This window comes from Lynx rufus, unplaced genomic scaffold (genome assembly GCF_022079265.1).
Source record: "Lynx rufus isolate CCGP_SWC_20201006 ecotype Redwood Valley unplaced genomic scaffold, mLynRuf1.p SCAF_2, whole genome shotgun sequence".
NCBI classification, from domain to species: Eukaryota; Metazoa; Chordata; class Mammalia; order Carnivora; family Felidae; genus Lynx; species Lynx rufus.
In genome coordinates, this window is record NW_025814834.1 from 95,531,531 (window position 1) to 95,554,651 (window position 23,121).

The 23,121-nt window shown below is 40.0% G+C and overlaps 1 protein-coding gene across 2 annotated transcripts in view; it reads right to left on the bottom strand.

Moving 5' to 3' along the window:
* Nucleotides 1–23,121, bottom strand: part of ACMSD (aminocarboxymuconate semialdehyde decarboxylase) — a 54,175-nt gene that overhangs the window by 11,149 nt on the left and 19,905 nt on the right. Inside the window, exons 4-8 of one of the 2 annotated variants that reach the window (XM_047083947.1) lie at nt 21,617–21,666; nt 19,952–20,188; nt 15,564–15,657; nt 12,898–12,993; nt 11,696–11,868 (exon numbers count right to left, since the gene is read on the bottom strand). In XM_047083947.1, coding sequence (XP_046939903.1) covers nt 11,696–11,868; nt 12,898–12,993; nt 15,564–15,657; nt 19,952–20,188; nt 21,617–21,666 — 650 coding nt within the window. The remainder of the gene's footprint in view (nt 1–11,695; nt 11,869–12,897; nt 12,994–15,563; nt 15,658–19,951; nt 20,189–21,616; nt 21,667–23,121) is intronic. The other variant, XM_047083948.1, reaches the window with a different exon arrangement.

Here is a 23,121-nt window from a genome sequence, read left to right on the forward strand (position 1 = left end):
TTCAGCTGTCTTGCATAATGGTTCGATACTTGCATATATTATGAAAACGATCACCGCAATAAGTTTAGTTAACATTTGTCACCAAACATAGATTAGCATTCTTGGTAAAATACTTGGGTAATTTTTTTTGGTAGACTTTAATGAGTTTAAGAGCTCCTAGGACATACCCTACATTGACTATTAGTCTTCAAACTAGACTAAGAATTGTAACCAATAATGTAAACAGGCTAATTGTCCTTAACTAGATAGTTATCTTCTTTCTTAAAATCCAGTCTAAAAATAACTAACCATCTTTTCCCCTATAAAATATCTCTGCCAGGATTCTTTGAATTGGACTTTTCAGAAAGCCTGTTTTTGAAACATGTTTGAAATAAAACTCTGACATGCATATAATCAATCTGAGAGTGGCTTTGTGTGTTGAAGGAGTGAATACTTGAATGTATGAAAGAGGGAAGTTTGATTGTTACTAGGCCTGAAATATTAAATATATTTTAAGTTTGTTTGTTTGTTTACTTATTTTGAGAGAGAGAGAGAGAGAGCGCAAGCATGAGTGTGGTAGGGGCAGAGAGAGAGAATCCCAAGCAGTCTCCTCACTGCCAGTGCAGAGCCTGATGTGAGCCTCAGACTCACAACCCATGAGATAATGACCTGTGCTGAAATCAAGAATCAGATGTTTGACTGAGCCACCCAGGTGCCCCTTAAATATATTTTGAATATGCTAAATTTGACCTCTTGTAAGAATAAACGACACTTTACCAGAAAAAAAAAACAAAAAGATTTTCCTAGGTTTTATGAATGCATTTACATGAAATAATATGGGAAAGTGTATAAGAAAGTTAGAGGAAGGCCATGATGGACTAACAACTCTATTTCTAGATTCTTGTATTCATTACTGTAAAAAACCAAGCAAATACACCTGCTGATGGAAGCCCTAAAGACCCGAAGTTATGTCTACTCACATCTGTGCCAACAGCTGATCTCCTTCTGCACTGCCTGTTTTATATTCACTGGAGCTTCATTTGTCCTTATTTCTGCTCCTCTTGCTAAAGCTGTTTACAATTCTAAAACACAACATAATTTTAAAAAGTCCCATGCTATATTACATTTGTTAACTACATTACATGAAATTGAAATTTAGAAATTTATTTTGCTTTCTAGTCAAGAATTCTTCCATTTTCAGTATTATGGCCTTCCTGGATACAAATACATTTGGTGGTGGGGGGGGGGGGGTTGTCCCATTTTAATATGGAGAGAGCAAAGAATTTTAAAGCAGAAATAAAAACCACTTCTCTGCATTTTAATCCTTCTTGGTTAGGATACTTCCCTGCTCTCCTAGCTAACTTGATTATGTATGCCTTTTGCCAAACTCCAAACTCATGGCTTGGCAGTATTCAATTATTATTTAGTAGCTATTGATCACAGTTCCTCTCTATAGGAGGTTACCCACTTATGATAATCTGGTTTGTTAATTTTTCATGCCCTTTATCTGTACAACTTTTATTGATACTGTCTGGTAAATTTTCAACCATTACTAACTTGGTAGGAATTTCATAAGGGAGAATGAAGTGGGCATAGAAGAACTGGAAATGAAGTTCTAATTAATGGAATTTCTTGTTCAGAGGAAGAAGAGAGAGTAGCAGGGAAGAGGTGGGAAGAAGAAATTCCTCAGTGTAGCCTGAATGATGAAGGTCACATACTCTATTGCTTAATAGCAACCTCCACGTGATAGATGCTTAATAAATACTTCTTGAGTTAAAAATACTTTTTATATTGCTATTTTTACCACCTGTTATCTCATAACTACAAATTGATTGTGTTTTAGAGGGATTACCTGGAGAATCCTGGTTAAGGAGGCATAAAGTATGGACTTGGATGACTGTTGCCCCATTTCCAAGCTCTTGGGGAAACCCAAGCTCTCATGACATCTCAGGTTCCTAAGTAACATACCAGATTCTGACTTCCCCAAAGCTGGAACCTTCTTCTGTCTTCTTTGGTCTAGGATTCTATTCCCCTGGGATCCACCATGCTCATGAACCAATTTTTAAGGATATCTGTGCTAATGTAACATTTGACAACATCTACATTTTAGAGGACTTTTCTAAAGAGTCTGTAAACCCAAAGGAATAATTCTAATGGTGGGCCTTTTAGTTACCACGGCTGCTTCTTCTGGGATCCTGAAATTATACTGTCTACATAGACAATGGCTTTCTTTATTAGGCAATAGATAATCCTGATTGATTTCTCAGCACCAACACTACCCCAACATACGTTTCCCTCCTGAAAGCTGGTAACACACATTCCCTATGAGGTCAAAAACTTACTGAGAGGATAGTAGTAATGATTAATATTCCTGCCAGGGAAAAGAAATAAACTGCTCACCTGCTGGGATGTACTAACTTCTCACATTTTCAGGGAATGCTGCAAACACTGAAAGATGTGGCTTGCTAAATAAATTCAAACAGTAGAAGAGAGTGCATTTGTCTTCTAGATAAGGAACAATTAGCTATCATCTCATTAGCCTATTCCATTAGTAGCATATGCAGTAAATACAACATAACTCTATTATAATGTAGCTTATTACAAAAATTCTACCTTACCAAGGATTCAGTTTCCCTGAGACATAATTTCCTAGAGGAGGAGCCTGGTTAATTTAATCAATGCAAAGTAAGATTAGCCTTACATCTGCAAAACCATTATACAAACTCAATTAAACAGACATTAACTTAACACCTCCTATTTGTAAAGCACTAGAGTAGGTGATACAAACTGCTGACATTTGTATAGTCTTTTGGCATAGTATTATATCAGCTCCTCGCATCAACTCTGCATGGTTTTATCATTTCCATTTTACATTTGAGGAACCTGAGGGTGAGAGGGATAAATGACTTAATATGAAATGTCACTTGAGCATCAGAGGCAAGGAAGAGGGTGGTGGAATAGGAGGATACTAGGCTTGCCTTATCCCATGAACACAGCTAGATAACTGTTAAATTATACTAAATACCCCAGAAATGGACCTGAAAACTGACAGAACAAACCCCACAATTAAAGGGAAAGAAGAGCCACCCTGAAGAAGATAAGAAGTGAGGAGACGTGGGTTAGGGGAGAAGCAGTTCATGGCTGCTGTGGAGGGGAGGGAGCTGCTGTCATGGAGACGGGAGAGAGAGAGGAGCACACAGGGGAACACACAAAGAGAATGTTACCCCAAAACCATTGGCTTGGAAAATGAGAGGGACTGAATTTTAGTTCAACAACAATCAAGACTTAAAGCCTGGAGTTTTAAAGGTCAGAAGCCTTGGCTGGGATAGAGCTGGGAGAGCACTGTACTGCTCCTGGAGAGAAGTCAGGCAAACAACCCAGGGCAGACAGCATGGAAGCAGTGATCTGAAGAGCTCCAGGGACACACAGAGGGGAGGTTATTTGCTTTTCTTGGAGCACATCCGTGAGAGGCAGTGTTCATGGAGACACCTCTCTGGGAACAAAGGAGCAAGCCCATGCTATTTTCCTCCCTTGCCCCTCAGCATAAGCACAGAGCCATCTGTGGGAAGCAGCACAATGCAGACACTGGCTGCCTAACTTGCTTACACCAAGCCCCACTCCCACACATTCTGGAAGAACCACCCTTCTTAGTCAACGCTTGCCTCAGTCACAACATAGTGGCCCCTCCTTCATAAGACCAGCACAAACTCCAGCCTATACCACATCTCCCAACCAGAGAGTTTTGCATGGCTTCAGTTCTAGTGGAGGTGGTTAACAGATTTCATTTCACAAGCAGGCCAGAGAACACATAGCTAAAACTCGCCACATTCCGGTCAGGGACCAAACACTGCCCACAGCTGGCAAGTAGAACCTCTGCAGATGGCTGGCATGAAGGATAGAGCAGCCATAACACAATAGCAGAGTGCATGTAGCACACACCAGAGACACTCCCTGAAGTGCCAGGCTCTGGGCACTACATGACCTCTTTTTCATAAGCTATTAATTTTAGGAGCAGTAGACATAACTGGCTTTTCTAACAGAGAGGAGGCAGAGACTTACACAAAATGCGAAGATGGAGGAATGTATCACAAATGAAAGAACAAGATAAGGCCACAGCCAGAGATCTAAGTGAAACATATATAAGTAACATGCCTGAAGGACAATTTGAAGCAATGATAATAAGGATACTTACTGGGTTTGAGAAAAGAAGACATTAGTGAGACCCTTACCACAGAGATAAGAGTTAAAAAAGAATCAGAGATCAAGAGAGCAGTAAACGAGATTAGAAACACACTTAACACAGTGAACAGCAGACTGGAAGAAGCAGAGGAACAAATTAATGACCTAGAAGACAAAGTGTTGGGAAGCAATGGAGCTGAACAAAAGAAAGAACTATGCAAAAATGAAAATAGACTTAGGGAACTCAGTGACTCCTTCAAATGTAATAACATTCATATTGTAGGAGTCCCAGAAGAAGAGAGAAAAGGGGGCAGATAATTTATCTGAAGAAATAATAGCTGAAAATTTCCCTAATCTGTGGAAGGAAGCAGACCTTCAGATCCAGAAAGCAGAGAGAACTCCCAATAAAATCAACAAAACCAGGGGCACCTGGGTGGCTCAGTCAGCATCTGACTTCGGCTCAGGTCATGATCTCCCGATTCATGAGTTCAAGCCCTGCATTAGGCTTTCTGCTGTCAGTGCAGAGCCTGCTTCAGATCCTCTGTCTCCTCTCTCTCTCTGTCCCTCCCCTGCTCATGTGTTCACTCTCTCTCTCTCTCTCTCTCTCTCTCTCTCTCAAAAAATAAACATTAAAAAAAAACAACAAAACCAGGCCAACACCGAGACATATAATTAAATTTGCACAATATAGTGATAAAGAAAAATCTGGGGCGCCTGGGTGGCGCAGTCGGTTAAGCGTCCGACTTCAGCCAGGTCACGATCTCGCAGTCCGGGAGTTCGAGCCCCGCATCAGGCTCTGGGCTGATGGCTCAGAGCCTGGAGCCTGTTTCCGATTCTGTGTCTCCCTCTCTCTCTGCCCCTCCCCCGTTCATGCTCTGTCTCTCTCTGTCCCAAAAATAAATAAAAAAAACAAAACAAAACAAAACAAAAAAACGTTGAAAAAAAATAATTACTTTGAGTGTAAATGGACTAAATGCATAGGGTGTCAGAATGGATAAAAAAACATCTATATGCTGCCTTGAGACTCATTTTGGACCTAATGACAACTGCAGATTGAAAGTGAGAGGATGGAGAAACATTTATCATGCAAATGGATGTCAAAGGAAAGCCATAGTACCCATATTTATATTGGAGAAACTAGACTTCAAAACAAAGACTGTAACAAGAGACAAAGAAGGGCATTATAAAATAATGAAAGAGACAATCCAACAAGAAGATAGAACAATTGTAAATACTTATGCACCCAAATATGGGACATGATAATGGGGCCACCAATTATATAAAACAATAACAAACATAAAGGAGCTAATTGATAATAAATAGTAGTGGATTTTAACACACCACTTAAGCCAATGGACAGTTCATCTAAACAGAAAGTCAACACATAAACAATGGCTTTGGATGACACATTGGACAAGATGGACTTATCAGATATATTCAGAATATTCCATCTTTGAACAGCAGAATACATATTCTTTTAAAAAATGTTTCCTTTTTTTTTTTAAGTTTATTTATTTTGAGAGACAGGAAGAGAGAGAAAATCCCAAGCAGCTCCACACTGTCAGTGTTGAGCCTGATGCAGGGCTCGAACTTATAAACTATGAGATCATGACCTGCACCAAAATAAAGAGTCAGACACTTAACTGACTGAGCCACCCAGGTGACCCTGAATACACATTCTTTTCAAGTGCAGGTGGAACATTCTCTAGAATAGATCACATATTAGGTCACAAAACAGGACTCAACAAATACAAAAAGACTGAAGTCATACCATGCATCTTTTCATACAATGCTATGAAACTAGAAGTCAACCCCAAGAAGAAATCTGGAAAAAACACAAATACATGGAGGTAAAACATCATGGTAATAAACAATGGATGGATCAGCTAGGAAATCAAAGAAGAAATTAAGAAATACATGAAACCAAAGAAAATGAAAACATCAAAAGCTTTGGGATGCAGCAAAAGCTGTCCTAAGGTGGAAGTATAGAGTAACACAGGCCTACCTCAAGAAGCAAGAAAAATCTCAAACAACCTAATCTTACACCTAGAGGGGCTAGAAAAAGAACAAAAAATGAATCCTAAAGCCCGCAGAAGGAAAGAAATAATAAAGATTAGAGCAGAAATAAATGAAATAGAAACCTAAAAAAAAGCTATAGAACAGGTCAATGAAACCAGGAGCTGGTTTTTTGAAAAAAAAAAAATCAATAAAATCAATAAACTTCTAACCAGACTTATCAAAAAAAAAAAAAAAAAAAAGAGTGAGTGAGAGAACAAGAGAAAGGACCAAATAAATAAAATCACAAATAAGAGGAGAAATAACAACCAACACCACAGAAATACAAACAATTATAAGAGAATATTATGAAAAAGTATATGCTAACAAACTGGACAACCTAGAAGAAATGGATAAATTCTTAAAAACATATAACTTACCAAAAGTTAAATAGGAAGAAATAGAAAACCTGAACAGACTGATAACCAGCAAAGAAATGGAATCAGTAATCAAAAGACTCTCAAAGAACAAAAGCCCATGGCTAGATGGCTTCAAAGGTGAATTCTACCAAACATTTAAAGAATTAATGCCTATTCTTCTCAAACTATTCCAAAAAAATAGAAAAGGAAGAAAAACTTCCAAATTCATCTTATAAGACCAGCATTACCCTGATACCAAAACCAGATAAGGACTCTGCTAAAAAAGAGAACTATAAGTCAATATTTCTGATGAACATGGATGCAAAAATTCTCAATAAAATATATAGCAAACCATATCAAATAATACATTAAAAAATTTATGCACCCCAATCAAGTGGGATTTATTCCTGGTTGCAAGGGTGGTTCAATATTCACAAATCAATCAATGTGATTCATCACATGAATAAGAGGAAGGAAAAGAACTATATGATCATTTCAATAGATGCAGAAAAAGCATTCGACAAAGTACAACATCCATTTATGATAAAAACCCTCACTCAACAAAGTAGATTTAGAGGGAACACACCTCAACATAGTAAAAGCCATATATGAAAAACCCACACAAGCATCATCCTCAGGATGAAAAACAGAGCTTTTCCTCTTTTGTCAGGAACAGGACAGGAATGTTCACTCTCACCACTTTCATTCAACATAGTACTGGAAGCCCTAGCCTCAGCAATTAAACAACACAAAGAAATAAAAGGAATCCAAATTGGCAAGAAAGAAATAAAACTTTCTCTATTTGCAGATGACATGATACTCTATATAGAGAATCCAAAAGACTCTGCCAAAAAACCACATTAATTCAGTAAAGTCACAGGATACAAAATCAATGTACAGAAATCTGTTGCATTTCTATACACCGATAATGAAGTAGCAGGAAGAGAAATTAAGGAATCAATCTCCTTTACAATTACACCAAAAACAATAAGATACCTAGGAATAAACCTAACCAAAGAGGTGAAAGACCTGTATTCTGAAAACTATAAAAAAAAATGATGAAAGAAATTGAAGATGACACAAAGAAATGGGAAGACATTCCATGCTCATGGATTGGAAGAACAAATATTGTTAAAATGTCTATACTACCCAAAGCAATCTACACATTTAATGCAATTTCTATCAAAATACCAACAACATTTTTCACAGAACTGGTATGAACCATCCTAAAATTTGTATGGAACCACAAAAGACCTTAAATAGCCAAATCAACCTTGAAAAAGAAAAAGCTGGAGGCATCATAATACCAGACTTCAAGTTATATTACAAAGCTAGAGTGATCAGAACAATTTTATGCCAGTACCACAAAAATAGACACATAGATCAATTGAACAGGATAGAAAAACCAGAAATGAACCCACAACTATATGGTCTATTAAAAAGCAGGAAAGAATATCCAGTGGGAAAAAGATAGTCTCTTCAACAAATGGTGTTGGGAAAACTGGACAGCAACATGCAAAAGAATGAAACTGGACCACTTTCTTAAAATCAAACACAAAAATAAGTTAAAAATGGATGAAAGACGTAAATGTGAGACCTGAAACCACAAAAATCCTAGAAGAGAGCACAAGCAGTAACTTCTTTGACATCGACTATAACAACATGTTTCTAGATATATCTCCTGAGGCAAGGGAAACAGAAGCAAAAATAAACTATTGGTACTACATCAAAACGAAAAGCTGCACAGTGAAGTAAACAATTGACAAAACTCAAAGGCAACCTACGGAATGGGAGAAGATATTTGCAAATGATATATCTGAATTATACATAATTATCTGTATCTCTGTTATCTAAAATATTTAATGAACTTATAAAACTCAACACCTCAAAAATGAATAACCCAATTAAAAAATAGGCAGAATATATGAATAGACATTTTTCCAAAGAAGACATTAAGATGGCTAAACAGACACATGAAAATATGCTCAATATCTCTCATCATCAGGGAAATACAAATCAAAACCACAATGAGACATCACCTCACACCTGTCAGAGATTATGTAATTTAAGTCCTCCATTTAGCACAGTGTTTTAGGAATAGTAGGGACTCAATAAGTAGTGTTGGTATATATATATACATATATATACATATATATATGTATACATATATATTAGATATGTATATATACATATCTAAATATTTATTATTCTATTTATTCTTCCCTATTTCTATTTATTTGCTCTTAGGGTATTATGTAAAATTTTGTTTTATCAAAGTAATTCCTATACATAAATAATCAAATATCATTGAAGTATCTTTCTCATTAAAAGCAGTCTTGTGCCTACTTTCCTAACTCTTACCTCCAAAGCAGCCACATTTACTATGTAACTTGCATCTTCTGATAATCACCTTCATTGTTCTCTAATTAGCTTATTCTATTCTCTATTTATTAGCTTTAGAGAGTATTTACTGACTTCTCATTATGACCTTTGAGAATTGCTTTGTTATCCCAACTTCTCCCCTCCATTTCCCAGTAGAATTAGAATTTTCACTTAAACTAGTACATCGTATTTATACTATTACAACCATAAATATTGTTCACTGCTGAGTCAAGTAACTCACAATGATTACCTGCCCTCATATAGGTGTTTGTTTTCTTGGAGTAAATTATTTCCTTTTCTTTCATTTGCTTAATTTTCTATGTACATACAGCTTGTTTGTTCTTTTTTTTTTTTTAACGTTTATTTATTTTTGAGACAGAGAGAGACAGAGCATGAACAGGGGAGGAGCAGAGAGAGGGGGAGACACAGAATCCGAAACAGGCTCCAGGCTCTGAGCTGTCAGCACAGAGCCCGACGCGGGGCTCGAACTCACAGACCGTGAGATCATGACCTGAGCCGAAGTCGGATGCTTAACCGACCGAGCCACCCAGGCGCCCCGGCTTGTTTGTTCTTAATACATCAACAGATCTGTTGAATGCCTGGTAATCATTGTTTCAAACTCAAAAGCCCATGAAATAATCTATCAGTTCCATTTTTTCTGTCGTGGAGACCTCCCTTCACAGGATTCTGTCCTTGTGCTCTAATGTGGACAGGTTGCTCTCTTGTCTAAATGTCATGCTAGGACTTTCCTTAGCATTTTAGTTTGGGGCTTGTTTTTTGAGAGAGTTTGCTAATGTGAATATAACTAGAATGAGGAAGCATTAATATTTTGGATTCAAATTATTAATCTATACTGCTTCTATGTCCTGGATTCACCAGCCAGTGAGGTCACATAAAATGAGGTCACATTTGCTTTTGATGCCCAAGTTATAATGGCTCAAGCCTTCACAGTTTGAATGCAAGATCTGCACACCACTAACTGCAAAGTTCCCGCTGAGTTTTTCTGGGGATCCCTAATAGGACTATGCTCATGTGTGCTCACTAGCTAGTCCATCTGCTGGTCACCACAAGGCATTTGCCATGTTCTTCCTCTTTTGCTGTGACTCCCCGGCAATATGTTTTGCCCCGAATATTGTTTGAAGGTGCTGATAGTATCCCTCATAAAACGGATGTTGTATTTGCCAGGGGCATTTTCTCCTGATGTTACTATTTCCAAGAATGCCAGGGGTACTAGGTTTGATGGGAGATCATCAATGACTCTTTCCCCAAGTCCACGCACTTCCCTACACCCCCTCCTCCACTGCTGTACTGTGGAACTCACAGTCTCTTTCAGTTTTTCCTTTTTGTAATTTCCTCTCTCCAAACCAATAATCATCAGCATTCACAACCCATTCAGTACCCTTTTTGTCAGGAACAACATAAAAGCTAGAAGGTTCAGAAGCACAGCTCAACTATGTAATTTATTACCAAACCAGAATGTTTAACATTTATATTCTAGTGAGTTTCTTAAGCCAGAGAAACAGCTTTAAAGTAAGATAGGTCCCCATTCTGGAGATAGAGAACTTCTTGCAACTTTGAAATGATGGACCTCTTTTTCTGCTAGGAAAGATTTTAAAAACCTTAGAGTCTACTTTCAATCCAAGTACCATATTGAAAATCTTTAAATATGCCCATATTTAAAAAAAATTTTTAATGTTTATTTTGAGAGAGAGAGAGACAGACACAGAGCGTGAGCAGGGGAAGGGCAGAGAAAGAGGGAGACACAGAATCCGAAGCAAGCTCCAGGCTCCAAGCTGTCAGCACTGAGCCTGATGTGGAGCTCGAACCCATGAACTATGAAATCATGATCTGGGCTGAAGTCAGATGCTTAACTGACTGAGCCACCCAGGTGCCCCAAAATATGTCCATATTTTTAAAGAAATCCTCAAAAATTTTTTCCTTAGGAGAATTTGGAAACTGTCTATAGATATTTAGAAATAATATTGAATTGAAATAGTAAATATTTCAGACTTCACTAGTTCAAACTGGACTTTGTCTTAAAAATGATGTTATTTGCTGAATTAGCATTTTCAAAAAATACTTAAAAGTGGAAATGTCACCAACAGAGAGATCTGCAGATGACAACAAAGGAAAGACTTTTTCTTGTGAAGTTTAAAGTAATACATGTTGGTCTTTGGGGCCAAATGAGAGAATTGTTTTCAAAATGAAGGCCATATTATTCCAGAAAGAAATTTAAGATAGTACAGAGACCCTTTATCACCTTCCCCTGCCTCCCTGTGAAGTGTCATTTCCTCCTTCTTTAATGTTCCAATTTTCATTTAGTGGAAGAAGACACTACAATTTACCAAATCAGTAAGAGGCAGAGCCTGGATTTTAACCCAGGTCAATTTGACTTCAAAACTGGTAGCTATTTCCTGCCTACCATATTGTGACATGTCATTTTGGATGGGTACAAAGATGTCCCTAAGGCGCAGGAGTTGTTCTAAGGGAACTACCCAGCTGTGTGGATTATGTGGGATTTCTCTGGCATATATAATGGTTCCCTGGTGATCCACACTCTATGTTGAAGGAGACTCTGGAGAAGATCTTCTGTGCAAGTAAATTTAATTCTAAATCTCACTGTCCCTCCCCTTTCTCCTAATGCCTTTTCTTCCATCCCTTTTTTAGAGAGAGGCCAAGTAACTGGTTGCTGATCCTACACTCTGCTCCCATAAGCCATCCACATGGCAGACCTGACTTACCTTTCCTATGACATCTGTTAACAGTTTAAGTGCCAGAGGATCATGAACCAAGGAGTCTGTGTAAAAGGAACCAAGGTATTTCTTTGGGTTGGTCGGATTGTCCTGGGCACACAGATCTGGGCGCATGTTGAATCCATGGGAAATTCTTCCTACTGTGAAAGGGAAGGCACCACCTGCAAGTAAACCCGTTAGTGAGAGGTTAGTGTCATTGGAAAAGATATTTTTCAATCCTCATATTGTATGCAAAGAGGAGTTACTGTAGTCTATTATTTACAAAGAATGTACTGGAACCTAAATGCTGGGAGATGACCCAAAACAAATGATATGAACTCATCTATGAATTCATGCTCAAGGAATTTATTCTAAAGAAAGAAGACAAGTGTGTGAAGTTATGTGGTCAAGGTTTTCAAATGTAGCATGCTTAAAATAGCAGAATACAGAGGCAACCTATCAGCTGGGAAATATCCAAATAATGATGGCCTATCCATAAATGTACTGCCACGCATGCAACCATCAAAAGTGGTGGTTATGGGGGTATGTGTGTGTGTGCCCAAGAGTCACAAACTCCAGTTCCCATAAGGATCAAGCAGGAAATGTAAATGACTGAAATAGGCCTATTTGTAAATAATGGTGAATGGTAGGGACTCTTGCAAACTGGAGAGCTTATAGTCTGACTAGAGGAATTTAAACAAAATAAAACAAAAGCTATGCCAACCAAACTAACCTTGACTGCAAAAATGGAATTTGGCTCCCAAACCATCATATACTTTATGACTAGAATGATGGCTGCAAGCCTGTTATGGGCTGAATTATGTCCCTCCAAATTAATATGTTGAAGCCCTAACCCCCAATATAACTCTATTTGGACACAGGGCTTTTAAGGAGGTAATTAAGGTTAAATGAAGTCATAAGGTGGGACTTTAATCTGATAGGATTGGTGTTCTTATAAGAAGAGACTCCAGAGATCTTTGTCTCTCTGTGCATGCACAGATTAAATTAAAGGCCATGTGAGGACACAGTGAGTAAGTGGCCTCGTGTAATCCCGGCAGACAGGTCTCACCAGAAACCAACCCCACTGGCACTTTGATCTTGGACTTCTGTCCTCCAGGACTATGAGAAAATAAGGTTCTGTTGTTTAAGCCACCGAGTCTGTGGTATTTTGTTATGGTAGATCAAGCTGAGTAATGCAGATAAGGTCTTACCTCCATGTGCAAAACACACTTTCAGTTTAGGAAATTTCTCGAACACTCCTCCCATGATCATGGAGCAAATGGCTGTGGTGGTCTCTGCTGGCATTCCTGAAAGAGGAAGCAGTCACAGGGCACAGAGCTGGTCACCTCCAGCAAGAAGCTCAGTGATGCTAGTGGTTGGGGAACGTCAGCTTGCTGTGATTGTGACAAACATGAGGTTGCTGCCTCAGCATGGCTTGGTTGTAGACAACCTTTACTTTGGCAAGCAGACCATCTGAAGTTTCCTATGTGCCACTTGCAGGTGGAGTCATTTAATGGCCAACATAGTCAAGGAGCCAGAGGACCTAGCTTTTGTCCTGATTCCTCCAGCTTCACTTTAGGATGTTGTAGGGCAAGCAGAGTACAATGAGTCTGGGTTGAACCCTAATTCTTCCAATCTTCTGCTTCCTGGCCTTTGACAAATTATTTAACACCCCCAGGCCTGTGCTTCTTCACCTGTAAAATGGGGACACTGTTGCCCATCTTGCAAGACTATTATGGAACCTTGCAAATGATAATGTTGAGAAAGTTCCTGGCCACTGGCCAGAGCTTCACATTAGAGGTGTTCAACAAATATTAGTTGCTTCTGTGCTTCAGTTTCTTCATCTGTACAGTGGGTTTGTTCTTGCCACTAGTCCTCAATAAATATCAACTAAAATTATAATTCCTGCCAAATCTTTGCTGCATCTTAGAGATGAGGTTGAAAATAACTGGGTTAAAATGAATTATTTCAAGTGCTTTGTGCTCCTAGAAGTAACTGTTCCATGCTGACCCCTTTACCTCCTCAGAGTTAGTCTGGGTTACATTTCCAGGCTACTGCTTTTCAGACTATGACTAAAAAATCTCTGGGGGAATCCATATGCAAGCCTGTACCTTCTGGGGAAGACTGACTCTCTGGCTGCCAAGTGGGGATTTACTAGATGCTCATCCTGCTCCAAATCTCTCATTGCTCTGTGGACAGAGATACCTCTGGCTCCCTGACCTTTTGGGAATTCTGGAAGCACAATGATTCATATCCACCTGGGAGAAGTTTGTGGGCAGAACTTCCTGAAGGCAGGGAGATGGAGATGGACAGCATCACTTCTTTTTGGTCTTGTGATTCTGCTCTCCATCAATTACTTGGACCATGATTGCATAATCCATTCTCCATACAGGAGCCAAAGTGGAATATTTTCAGTGTCTGTTGCATCATGGCCCTCCCCTGCTGGGAATTGTCTAATCTGCTAATGATCACTTTTCCAGAATTCACAATAGAATTCTGAAATTAGCCTGTTTGTTTGTTTATGGTCTGTATATTTGCTTGTTACCTATTTCTTCTAACCAGAACATAGGCTTCAGAAAGGCAGAGGTTTTTTGTCCATGTCAATATCCAAAGTGCTAGGTACAGGGCCCAGCATGCTGGAGAGGATCAACATATATTTGTTGCATAAATGAATAATGAAATGACTCTTTATGCATATGTTCTCCTCTATTTTTCATGTGGGAGGCTGTAATGTAAATAAGTTTGTGGGACTTGTCAAAGTGTTATGTGAGTTAGGATGAGATTTTTCTTTGGAGCTGGACAGCATTGGTCGCCCTTAGGTTATCTCTTCTTGCTATTGTTGCTCGAGAATTTGGTGGGGGATGGGTAGGAAGCTGCCTTACTAAATACATTGGTCTAAAAAAGAAATCACAGAGGCATAAAATGTCAGAGCAGAAAGATAATCCAGACCAGCTCTCCCATTTTAACATGAGAAATGAGCCTAAGAACGTAAAGTGATTTGCCACATGTTATAGAAATAGAGACTGGCTGGAACTGAAATTCAATTTTCTTAATTTCAATATATGGCTCCATTTAATTCTTCATTGTGGTTCCTTTATAATTACTTGTACTAATTAGGCTGAGGGGAGAATGGATAATGGCTTCCCTAAAGAAAATCCTGGGCTGTTCATCTGGGAACCCCACTATTCATTGGGTTTATAGATGAGCTGCACTTTTTACTTGTGGCCACAGTTACACCTGTCTCCATTTCTTGTTATCAGGGGTAATAAGGAGAAATTGGATAGGCCAAGCAGAGGTCTCTCCTCTTTTCCTCTCCCTTACTCTCATGTGGAACCGTGAATGAATAGTGCAGGAACAAAGAGCAGAAGAGAGAAGCAGATAATAGGAAAATTAAAAGCCTGGGTTATCTCCTCAGATCCTTCGGTGTTGGAAATCCTACTTGTAACTCCAGTGTTCTCATTTGCAAGACCTGATGCTATTATTGGCTCCTTAAAAAAATCTATTAGATAGGCATGGTTAGTTATTTTGGGGACCTTTTTGGGAGTCTGTTTAATGAGGTAGCTTTGGAGCCAGACAGATTTGTGTAAATTCCATTTTCACTTATTAACGACATGACTTGGACAACTTATTTAACCACTGCAAGACTCAGTTTCTCTACCTATAAAATGGTTATTATGATGTCAACATCAAAGAGTTTTGTGTGGATATGACTAAAATTAAATAAGATAATATATACAGCATTTATCTAAAAGCTCAGGAACTCACAATCCTGTTCATTATTCATACTTTCTCTTTTTGACATAGTAGTGTTCCAGAGATAATTGGAAAAAAACTCAAAGGCTTGGTCCTCTTTTCCAGACTCTGAGCTGACACAAACCTACAAGCCAAGGGAGCCAGTATTTGGCCATTCGTCCATCCATCTGCATGTCCCAGGGGTGGACAAATAGGGAACAGTTCAACTTTTCAGCCACCTTTAAAGAAGCAGTGAGAGAGAGAGAAAGTGAGAGTTATTTGGATGAGCCAGCAAATATAGTGGACTATTTTAGGAAAACTATTTTTCTCTGGGTCTATATTGATCTGAGTAAATAGGCTAAAATACTTAAAAAATTTTTAAATATTCATTTAGTTTTGAGAGAGCGAGAGAGAGACAGAGCACGAGCAGGGAAGAGGCAGAGAGACAGGAGACACAGAATCTGAAGCAGGCTCCAGGCTCTGAGCTGTCAGCACAGAGCCCAACACAGTGCTCAAAACCACGAATTGTGAGATCAGGACCTGAGCTGAAGTCAGAAGCTCAACTGATGGAGCCACCCAGGTGCCCCAATAAGTTAAAATATTTTTGAAGTTGTTTCTTGATCTATGTAAAAGAGTCATTGAGAAATTCTGCTCCTGCTTAGAAAATAAAAATGTCACTTAGAATTAATAAGGGGGTTGGTGGATTTACCATTGAGGTTGATGAATTTAATATGTTGTTTGGCAAAACAAGTCACAGGAAGTATCCATCATTCAACTGTTTTGGCTGAGAGCAAAATGCTTAAGGACTGATCCCACACATCAGATGCAGGTGAAATTCTCCCTGCTGGTTCCGACTTGATCCATTCTTTGAAAAGGATTGTTCAGATTGTATCCATACAGTCAGGGCTAGCGTGTTCCCTTATTTCCCCCCACTTAGAAACCTGAGGATGTAGAAAGTGAAGAAGTGATGCATTGGTGGCCAGGGGCTCATGACTGGCCTGGAGCAGGCTGGCCTGACCCAAGCCATCAGCCATTCAGAGCGTGACACCAGATAGAAATTTCCGGGGATCTCTGGGTACTCATGAAGCCTTAGGAGCTAGCTGAGTCCCTGAACAGTCTGTTGAGAATGAGATGACTTTAGAACATCAAGAGCCGTCAGTGCCTCAGCTGGGCAGGTACTGAGATGAATGTCATGGGCAAACCTTCCAGGGCCTTCTGGGAAATGGAAATCCTATCTGGATGGAATGACTTTTGTGCAACAAAATGTTTAGTTTAAAAAAGTTCCCTCAATAGGCATTGAGTATGAGTGCTTAACAAGGTTCAAAACAGATTTTCCTTAGCGCATCTTTCCCAAATAATATTGAGGTGCTGGAGTGATTCATCCTACCTTTGCATATAAATATGTGGGCTAAACGGGCTGATGCAATGCAAACTCTGGGCTTAAGCATTTTTAAAATGAAGAAGCAGGGTGCCTGGATGGCTCGGTTGTTAAGTGTCTGACTCTTGATTTCCGCTCAGGTCATGATCTCACAGTCATGAGATTGAGCCCTGTATTGGGTTCTGTGCTGAGAGCGCAGAGCCTGCTTGGGATTCTCTCTCTTTTCTCTCTCTCTCTCTGTCCCTCCTCTGCTCATGCATGTGTTTTCTCTCCTTCACAATAAATAAATAAACATGAAACAAATAAAAAAATAAAATGGAAAAGCAATTCTTGGACAGTAAGGGATTCTGGAAGTGGTAGGTAAAGAGTAGGTTGGAGAGAAAGGGCTTCTAATTCATCAGGTTCTGAAGGAAGAGAAGCTAATTAGTTTCTGATAATTAGTCTGGGTCATCTTTTTTGGATGGATTGATTTGACAAAGTTACAAAATAATGGTATCTCAGTGAGATTTGACTCCTCATTAGGATGTAACTTTATTCTATGTGACTGTTACAGTACAATTCTATTCAATTCAAATTAGTAAATACTTTTGATCCCTTCTGTATGTGAGGCATTGTAGAGAACACAAAAAGGCACTTAAACTCTCAAAATCATATCTCATATTAATTGAGAACTTGCCATGTGCCAAAGCTGTTATAAGAATTTTACAGTTGTTAACTAGTTTAATCCTTTATAAGATGAGTACTTTTAAAAATTGAAATACAGTTGACACACATGTTACATTACTTTCAGGTGTACAATATGGCAGTGTGACAACTCTGTATGTTATGCTGTGCTCACACAACTCAGCTACCTTCTGTCACCATACAACTCTATTATAATATCGTTGACAATATTCCCTGTGCTGTACCTTTCATCCTCGTGACTTATTCATTCCATAACTGGAAACCTGTACCCCCCCTCCCCTTCACCCAGTTTGCCCATCCCACAGCTTCTTCCCCTCTGTTACTGTTCTTATTTGTTCGTTTGTCTTTTAGATTCCACATAAAAGTGAAATCGTATGGTATTTGTCTTCCTCTGACTTATTTCACTTAGCATAACACCTTCTGGGATGAGCACTGTTATTACTCTCATTTTACAGAGAAAGAAACTAAGGCAAATAGAGGCTAGGTAACTCACTCAGGTCTTACGGCTGATAAATGGGAGAGGCAGGCAATCTGCCACTATCAGTCTGTCTGCCTCATACTTGTAACAAGATCATTTTTGTGCCTGAAAACTGACCTGAGCATGTATGGTTGGGTTCACCCACTAAGAATGGTAGTCTCGGAGATAAAGGGGATGGTTAGACACTTTGGAACTCCAGGATCCCCTTGAAATGACAAAGTCAGCTTGGCTCATGGTAACTCCTCTCATTTGCTTCAGCCATGTGATTGACACAAGTTAGAGACTAGTGAAGCTGCCAAGTCTTGCTAACCAAACAATTGTGCTGCCATCCCCAAGATACCACAAGTCAGCCAGGGCCTGGATGCTCTCCTGAATCCCCCAAGAGACCAGCCCCCAAAACAGCTTATTTAGAATGAGTGATGGGTTGAGCTAGTTATATGGAAAATATCCATTTGGGATGGCAACTGGTAGCTCTTGCTTTTTGAGCTCCTTAGTAATTCATAAACCCAATCCCAGTGAATAATAAAATGACTTGCAGTCGAAGGCTTCTTACATTGTGTTGAAAACAACTTGGATGCACAAGTAAATAATTCCTCTTTCAGAGCCCATTAAAGTTTCTAGAAAACATTTATTGCATCAGTCAGCCACTGCAGCCAGTAATCTCCAGGGAGTTCAATATTTAGAGGAACATTAAATCTTTCAGGTTGTTTAGGAGGCAATTTAATAGGTAACCCCCCACCCTCAACTAGTAGGCAGTGTCCACAGATAACAGACATGGAAAAATTTTTGCATGTAGTCAGAGCTCAATAAATATTAAAGGAATACATAAATGATCAGTGATTACAGTGTCTAATGAGTCCACCTACATCTATTTAATGCATTATTGAAGATTTTCCATTTGCAATGAAAAGAATAGAAAACAATACTGTTATAATTCTAGGAGGGAAGAAATAAAAAAGTGCAATTGAAAGTAGAATTATGCATCTTGATTCCTGATACTAAGAAAAGCAGATTTAGTTGCAGAAAGAACAGCAGGGTGGAGGAAGACTGGTAGAGAGGATCATGGGACTGTGGACACTTTAGGGGGATACTTAAGAGATGAAAATGGCACTGAGTTCCTAAAAGTATACTTTGTAATGCAATATTTCAAATATAGAAAGTTCTAAACAATAGTACCATGAACTTCCATATATACTCACCAGTTTAGTTTCATCAAATGTTAGCATTTTGTGGCTTTGTTTTGTGTTACATATTTTAATTATACATTTTCAAAATATATGGCTTAGAAAGTATCTTAATTGAGGACTGGTTAAATAAATGAAAATATATCCATATGTTGGAATATTATGCAGTTATTTAAAAATCACACATTAAAAGAATTTTGATATATATTGGAAATTCTTGATTATGATATGAAATCACATATGTAGTAGAATTCAGATTTCTTTAAAATATAGATACAAGCAGAAACACACAAGCAAAAAGTCAAATGAAATATATAATAACAGTGGTTATTTACCTTTGGGTAGTGGGATTATGGTTTATTTTTGTTTTTCTCTTTGGGCTTTTCTGTATTTTCCAGAATTTCTTCAAAATCACTTCATAATTTGAAAAAGTATTTTTTTTCTAAAGCAAAATAATTTTTTTTTTTTTGCATGTCACTAGCATGGTCTTTTACACCATGGCTGCGATGAGGGTAATATTTCAGCTTCCAAATGAAAGAGTAGGAAGATAGCATGAGGGATGGAAAGTAAGAGATTTTCCTGAGCCAACTCTGGGCTGATCAGGGAAGCATTTCTACCTGTCCCTCTTCTAGTGGAATGGCCCATTCCTTTTGGGGGACTCTGTCCATGTTTCCTGCTGTGTGTAGCATGTCATCAGGCATCTTTCTCTCCCCCTGCCAGGGGAGTGGCACACTGATATTCTGTCCTCCAGCACCGAGCACAGTGCCTGGCCCAGTTGCACGTTGGCTGAGCGAGCGCTGCATACTCACTGCATAGATGGGGAAGAGTTCCTGCGCGTTCAGGTCCCATTCATTGATGTGGGAGCCAATCTGGACCCCTGGAAAACCCAGCTCCTTCACACAGCGCTCCATTTCCTTGACGGCCAGCTCAGGGGCCTGCATGGGCAATGTCCCCAGACCCACAAACCTCCTGGGGTGCTTTGCAACAGTGGCAGCTAGGTCGTTGTTTAAAAGCTGGCACAGGTCTAGAGTGTCCTGAGGTTTGGCCTGGTAGAAACAGGTAAGGGAGAACCATAATGTTCAAAACCTATACTTCTTTAGATATTTGCTCTGAACAACACCTCCCTTGGGCTGAACCATTTGTCATTCTCTATGGCTTTACCCTTCAACAAGCTGGGGCGCATTCAAATAGGCACTGGCTGCAGGGGACCCTGAAGCAGATCACTGTAAATGCAAAGAAAACTGCTAGTATATTGCTGATTGATTAGAAAATTGAAGCTATCATTGGAAGAGATAGACACAGTTACTGGACCTGCTGTCATTCTGTAGAAGAGATGGAATGAGGATGGGCCACACTCCCCCGCCACCCCAGCTCAGACAAGGGCCTGAAAGGCTGAACACAGAGCACCACAGCTCCTCCAGGCAGGAGGCAAGGCCTGGTGAGTGCCCCACACCACCAGCAGCACACCTCCTTGTCATACCTCATCATGGGACCCCCTCCTGTCCCTGTCTGTGTTCCTCTGCATCCTTCCCATTGGCGGTGACACTCAAGAGTTACCTTAGCAAAATGTTGAATGCAGATGGTTGGCTCTCTGTTCCCCTAACTTTCCCTTCTTTATTGTTCTCTTTCCTTTTAACCTCATCCCACCCCACTGCCAGGAATTTGGTACTCTTTTGAAATTCCAGTGGTCCAGTCAAAATGGTATGCAATCTTATAAGTTTGACCGTATTGAAATCTTAGGGCATTTTTATTTTAAAGAATGAGTCTAATCACAGGAACGGGTAAAGACTAAAACACTAATGCTGGACTATGAGCACAGGTGGGGGGAACTATGTGGGAGCAGGTGCTATTTCCATTACTCCTTAAATCACAACACAAATGAATATTTACTTGGTTGAATGGATACTTAGTGCACCCCCAGCTATGTACAAAAATGACCTTCCACAGGCTTGCGATCATGCCTGAAACTCAGCATGTGAGACTTGATCACTTGGGGAAAGGCATCCAACTGCAGGAATCCCATTTTGAACAGTGTGTTTCCCTGGGAGAGGCAACATATGAGGCCATTATTATCGCTCTCACTCTGTAATCATTGTCGTCTCAGAATAAACTTGCTTGTCATTTACTCATTAAGGCAGTGCAGGAATGAATCATGAGACAGGCAAGTTCTGATGGGATTAAGGTTGAGTCTAGAACTGACCCATTCAGTGGAAATGTAATGTAAGTCACTTACTGACACGTGGCTCCTGGCTACCATTCTGGACCGTGCGGGTCTAGAGCAAGAACATGACTAGGAAAAAGGCTGGGGAAGCGACACTGCAGTGTGAGAAGCTGGGGGTGACTGCTGGTCTCTAAAGAGAAGGGGAATTGGTGTGTGGGGGGGTGATGTCAAGACTTGAGGTATCTGTCTACTCTCTTGTGAGCCTGACATGGGCTTCCATCCACCAAGGAGATGATTTCAGGTTCACACTTACCCAGTAACTAAACATGACAGGAACTGTGGAAAGAGCTTGCACGGTCACCCCTAGACACAGACACAAAGAAAGACAAAGACAATGACATGAATAGTCCAGTCACTCTTCCGGCATTTCCCCAGACCCAGGAAGTCTCCATCTCAATCTCCCCTCCCCTGCTGTTCCTCCCTGTCTCTCTTTTCTCAGGCTCTCTGCCGCAGGCCTCCCTTATCCCTCAGCCCCAAGTCTAGGGGGAGGGATGAAGGCTGGACAAAAATGACATCATTCAAGAAAAAATTAATTTGCCCCATTTGTCAAGAGCTATTTCTACCCTCCTTCCTGTGAAGTTTTATTTAAGCAAGTCATTTTTCCATTAATTCTTTCAGAGCTTTTCATTTTAGTTCATGGGTGACAGTTTCTTAGCCACCTCCCTTTTAATTCATCTCCTAAGGGACTCTGGGTGGAGTCCCACTGTCTGGAATGGAATGCCCAGAATGGGTCTCTGGGTTTGGTCCCAGAATCCAGCAACCAGGATGCCTAAAATCTCTTGTCTTCAAGCTCCTGGAGCTGGGGTATTAGGAGAGATGCTGCCCAACCGAGCTGGTTCCTCCTTCTGCCTTACCCACATCCAACCCACTAGCAAGTCCTGTTAGCTCTACTCCAGTTCCTTTCATTGCCCATCTTTCCCATTTCCTGCTACTACCTGGTCCAAGCCACAGGCGTATGTGGACCACTACAGAAGCTCCAAACTGGTCTCCTACCCTCATTCTTGTTCTCGTACAATTTGTTCTCTATTCGGAAATCAGAATAAGAGGTAAAACTCAGATCAAGTCACTTCCTTGCTTAAAGCTTCCAAGGACTTGGGGCGCCTGGGTGGCGCAGTCGGTTAAGCGTCCGACTTCAGCCAGGTCACGATCTTGCGGTCCGTGAGTTCGAGGCCCGCGTCGGGCTCTGGGCTGATGGCTCAGAGCCTGGAGCCTGTTTCCGATTCTGTGTCTCCCTCTCTCTCTGCCCCTCCCCCGTTCATGCTCTGTCTCTCTCTGTCCCAAAAATAAATAAACGTTGGAAAAAAAAAAAAAAAGCTTCCAAGGACTTTTCATCACACTTAGAGTAAAATCTAGACTTGAACATGGTGTAGGAGGCCCCACACAGTCTCTCCCAGGGCTCCCATTGCTCTTTGTTGGCCTCCTGCCTGTTCTTTGGAGCACTTTACTGTCCTGCTGTTCCACCTGCCTGGAATGCTCTTGTTTTGGCTCATCATAGGATAGGCTCCTTTTCACCTTTAGTTCTTGGTTGAAATGTCAGCTCCTCAGAGAGGTCTTCCCCAACTCCAGCCACTCTCTCACCCATTGTTCCATTCCTTTCCTTTTCTATGCAGTCTGTCACTACTGTGTTTAGTGGCTCACTCTGTGGTTTCCCCTCCTTGAAGGTAAAAACCACGTGAGCCTGTCTATATCTCTAGTGTCCAGAGAGGTATCTGGCATGTAGACCAGACCCAATGAATGAAAGAATAAACCATTATTTAG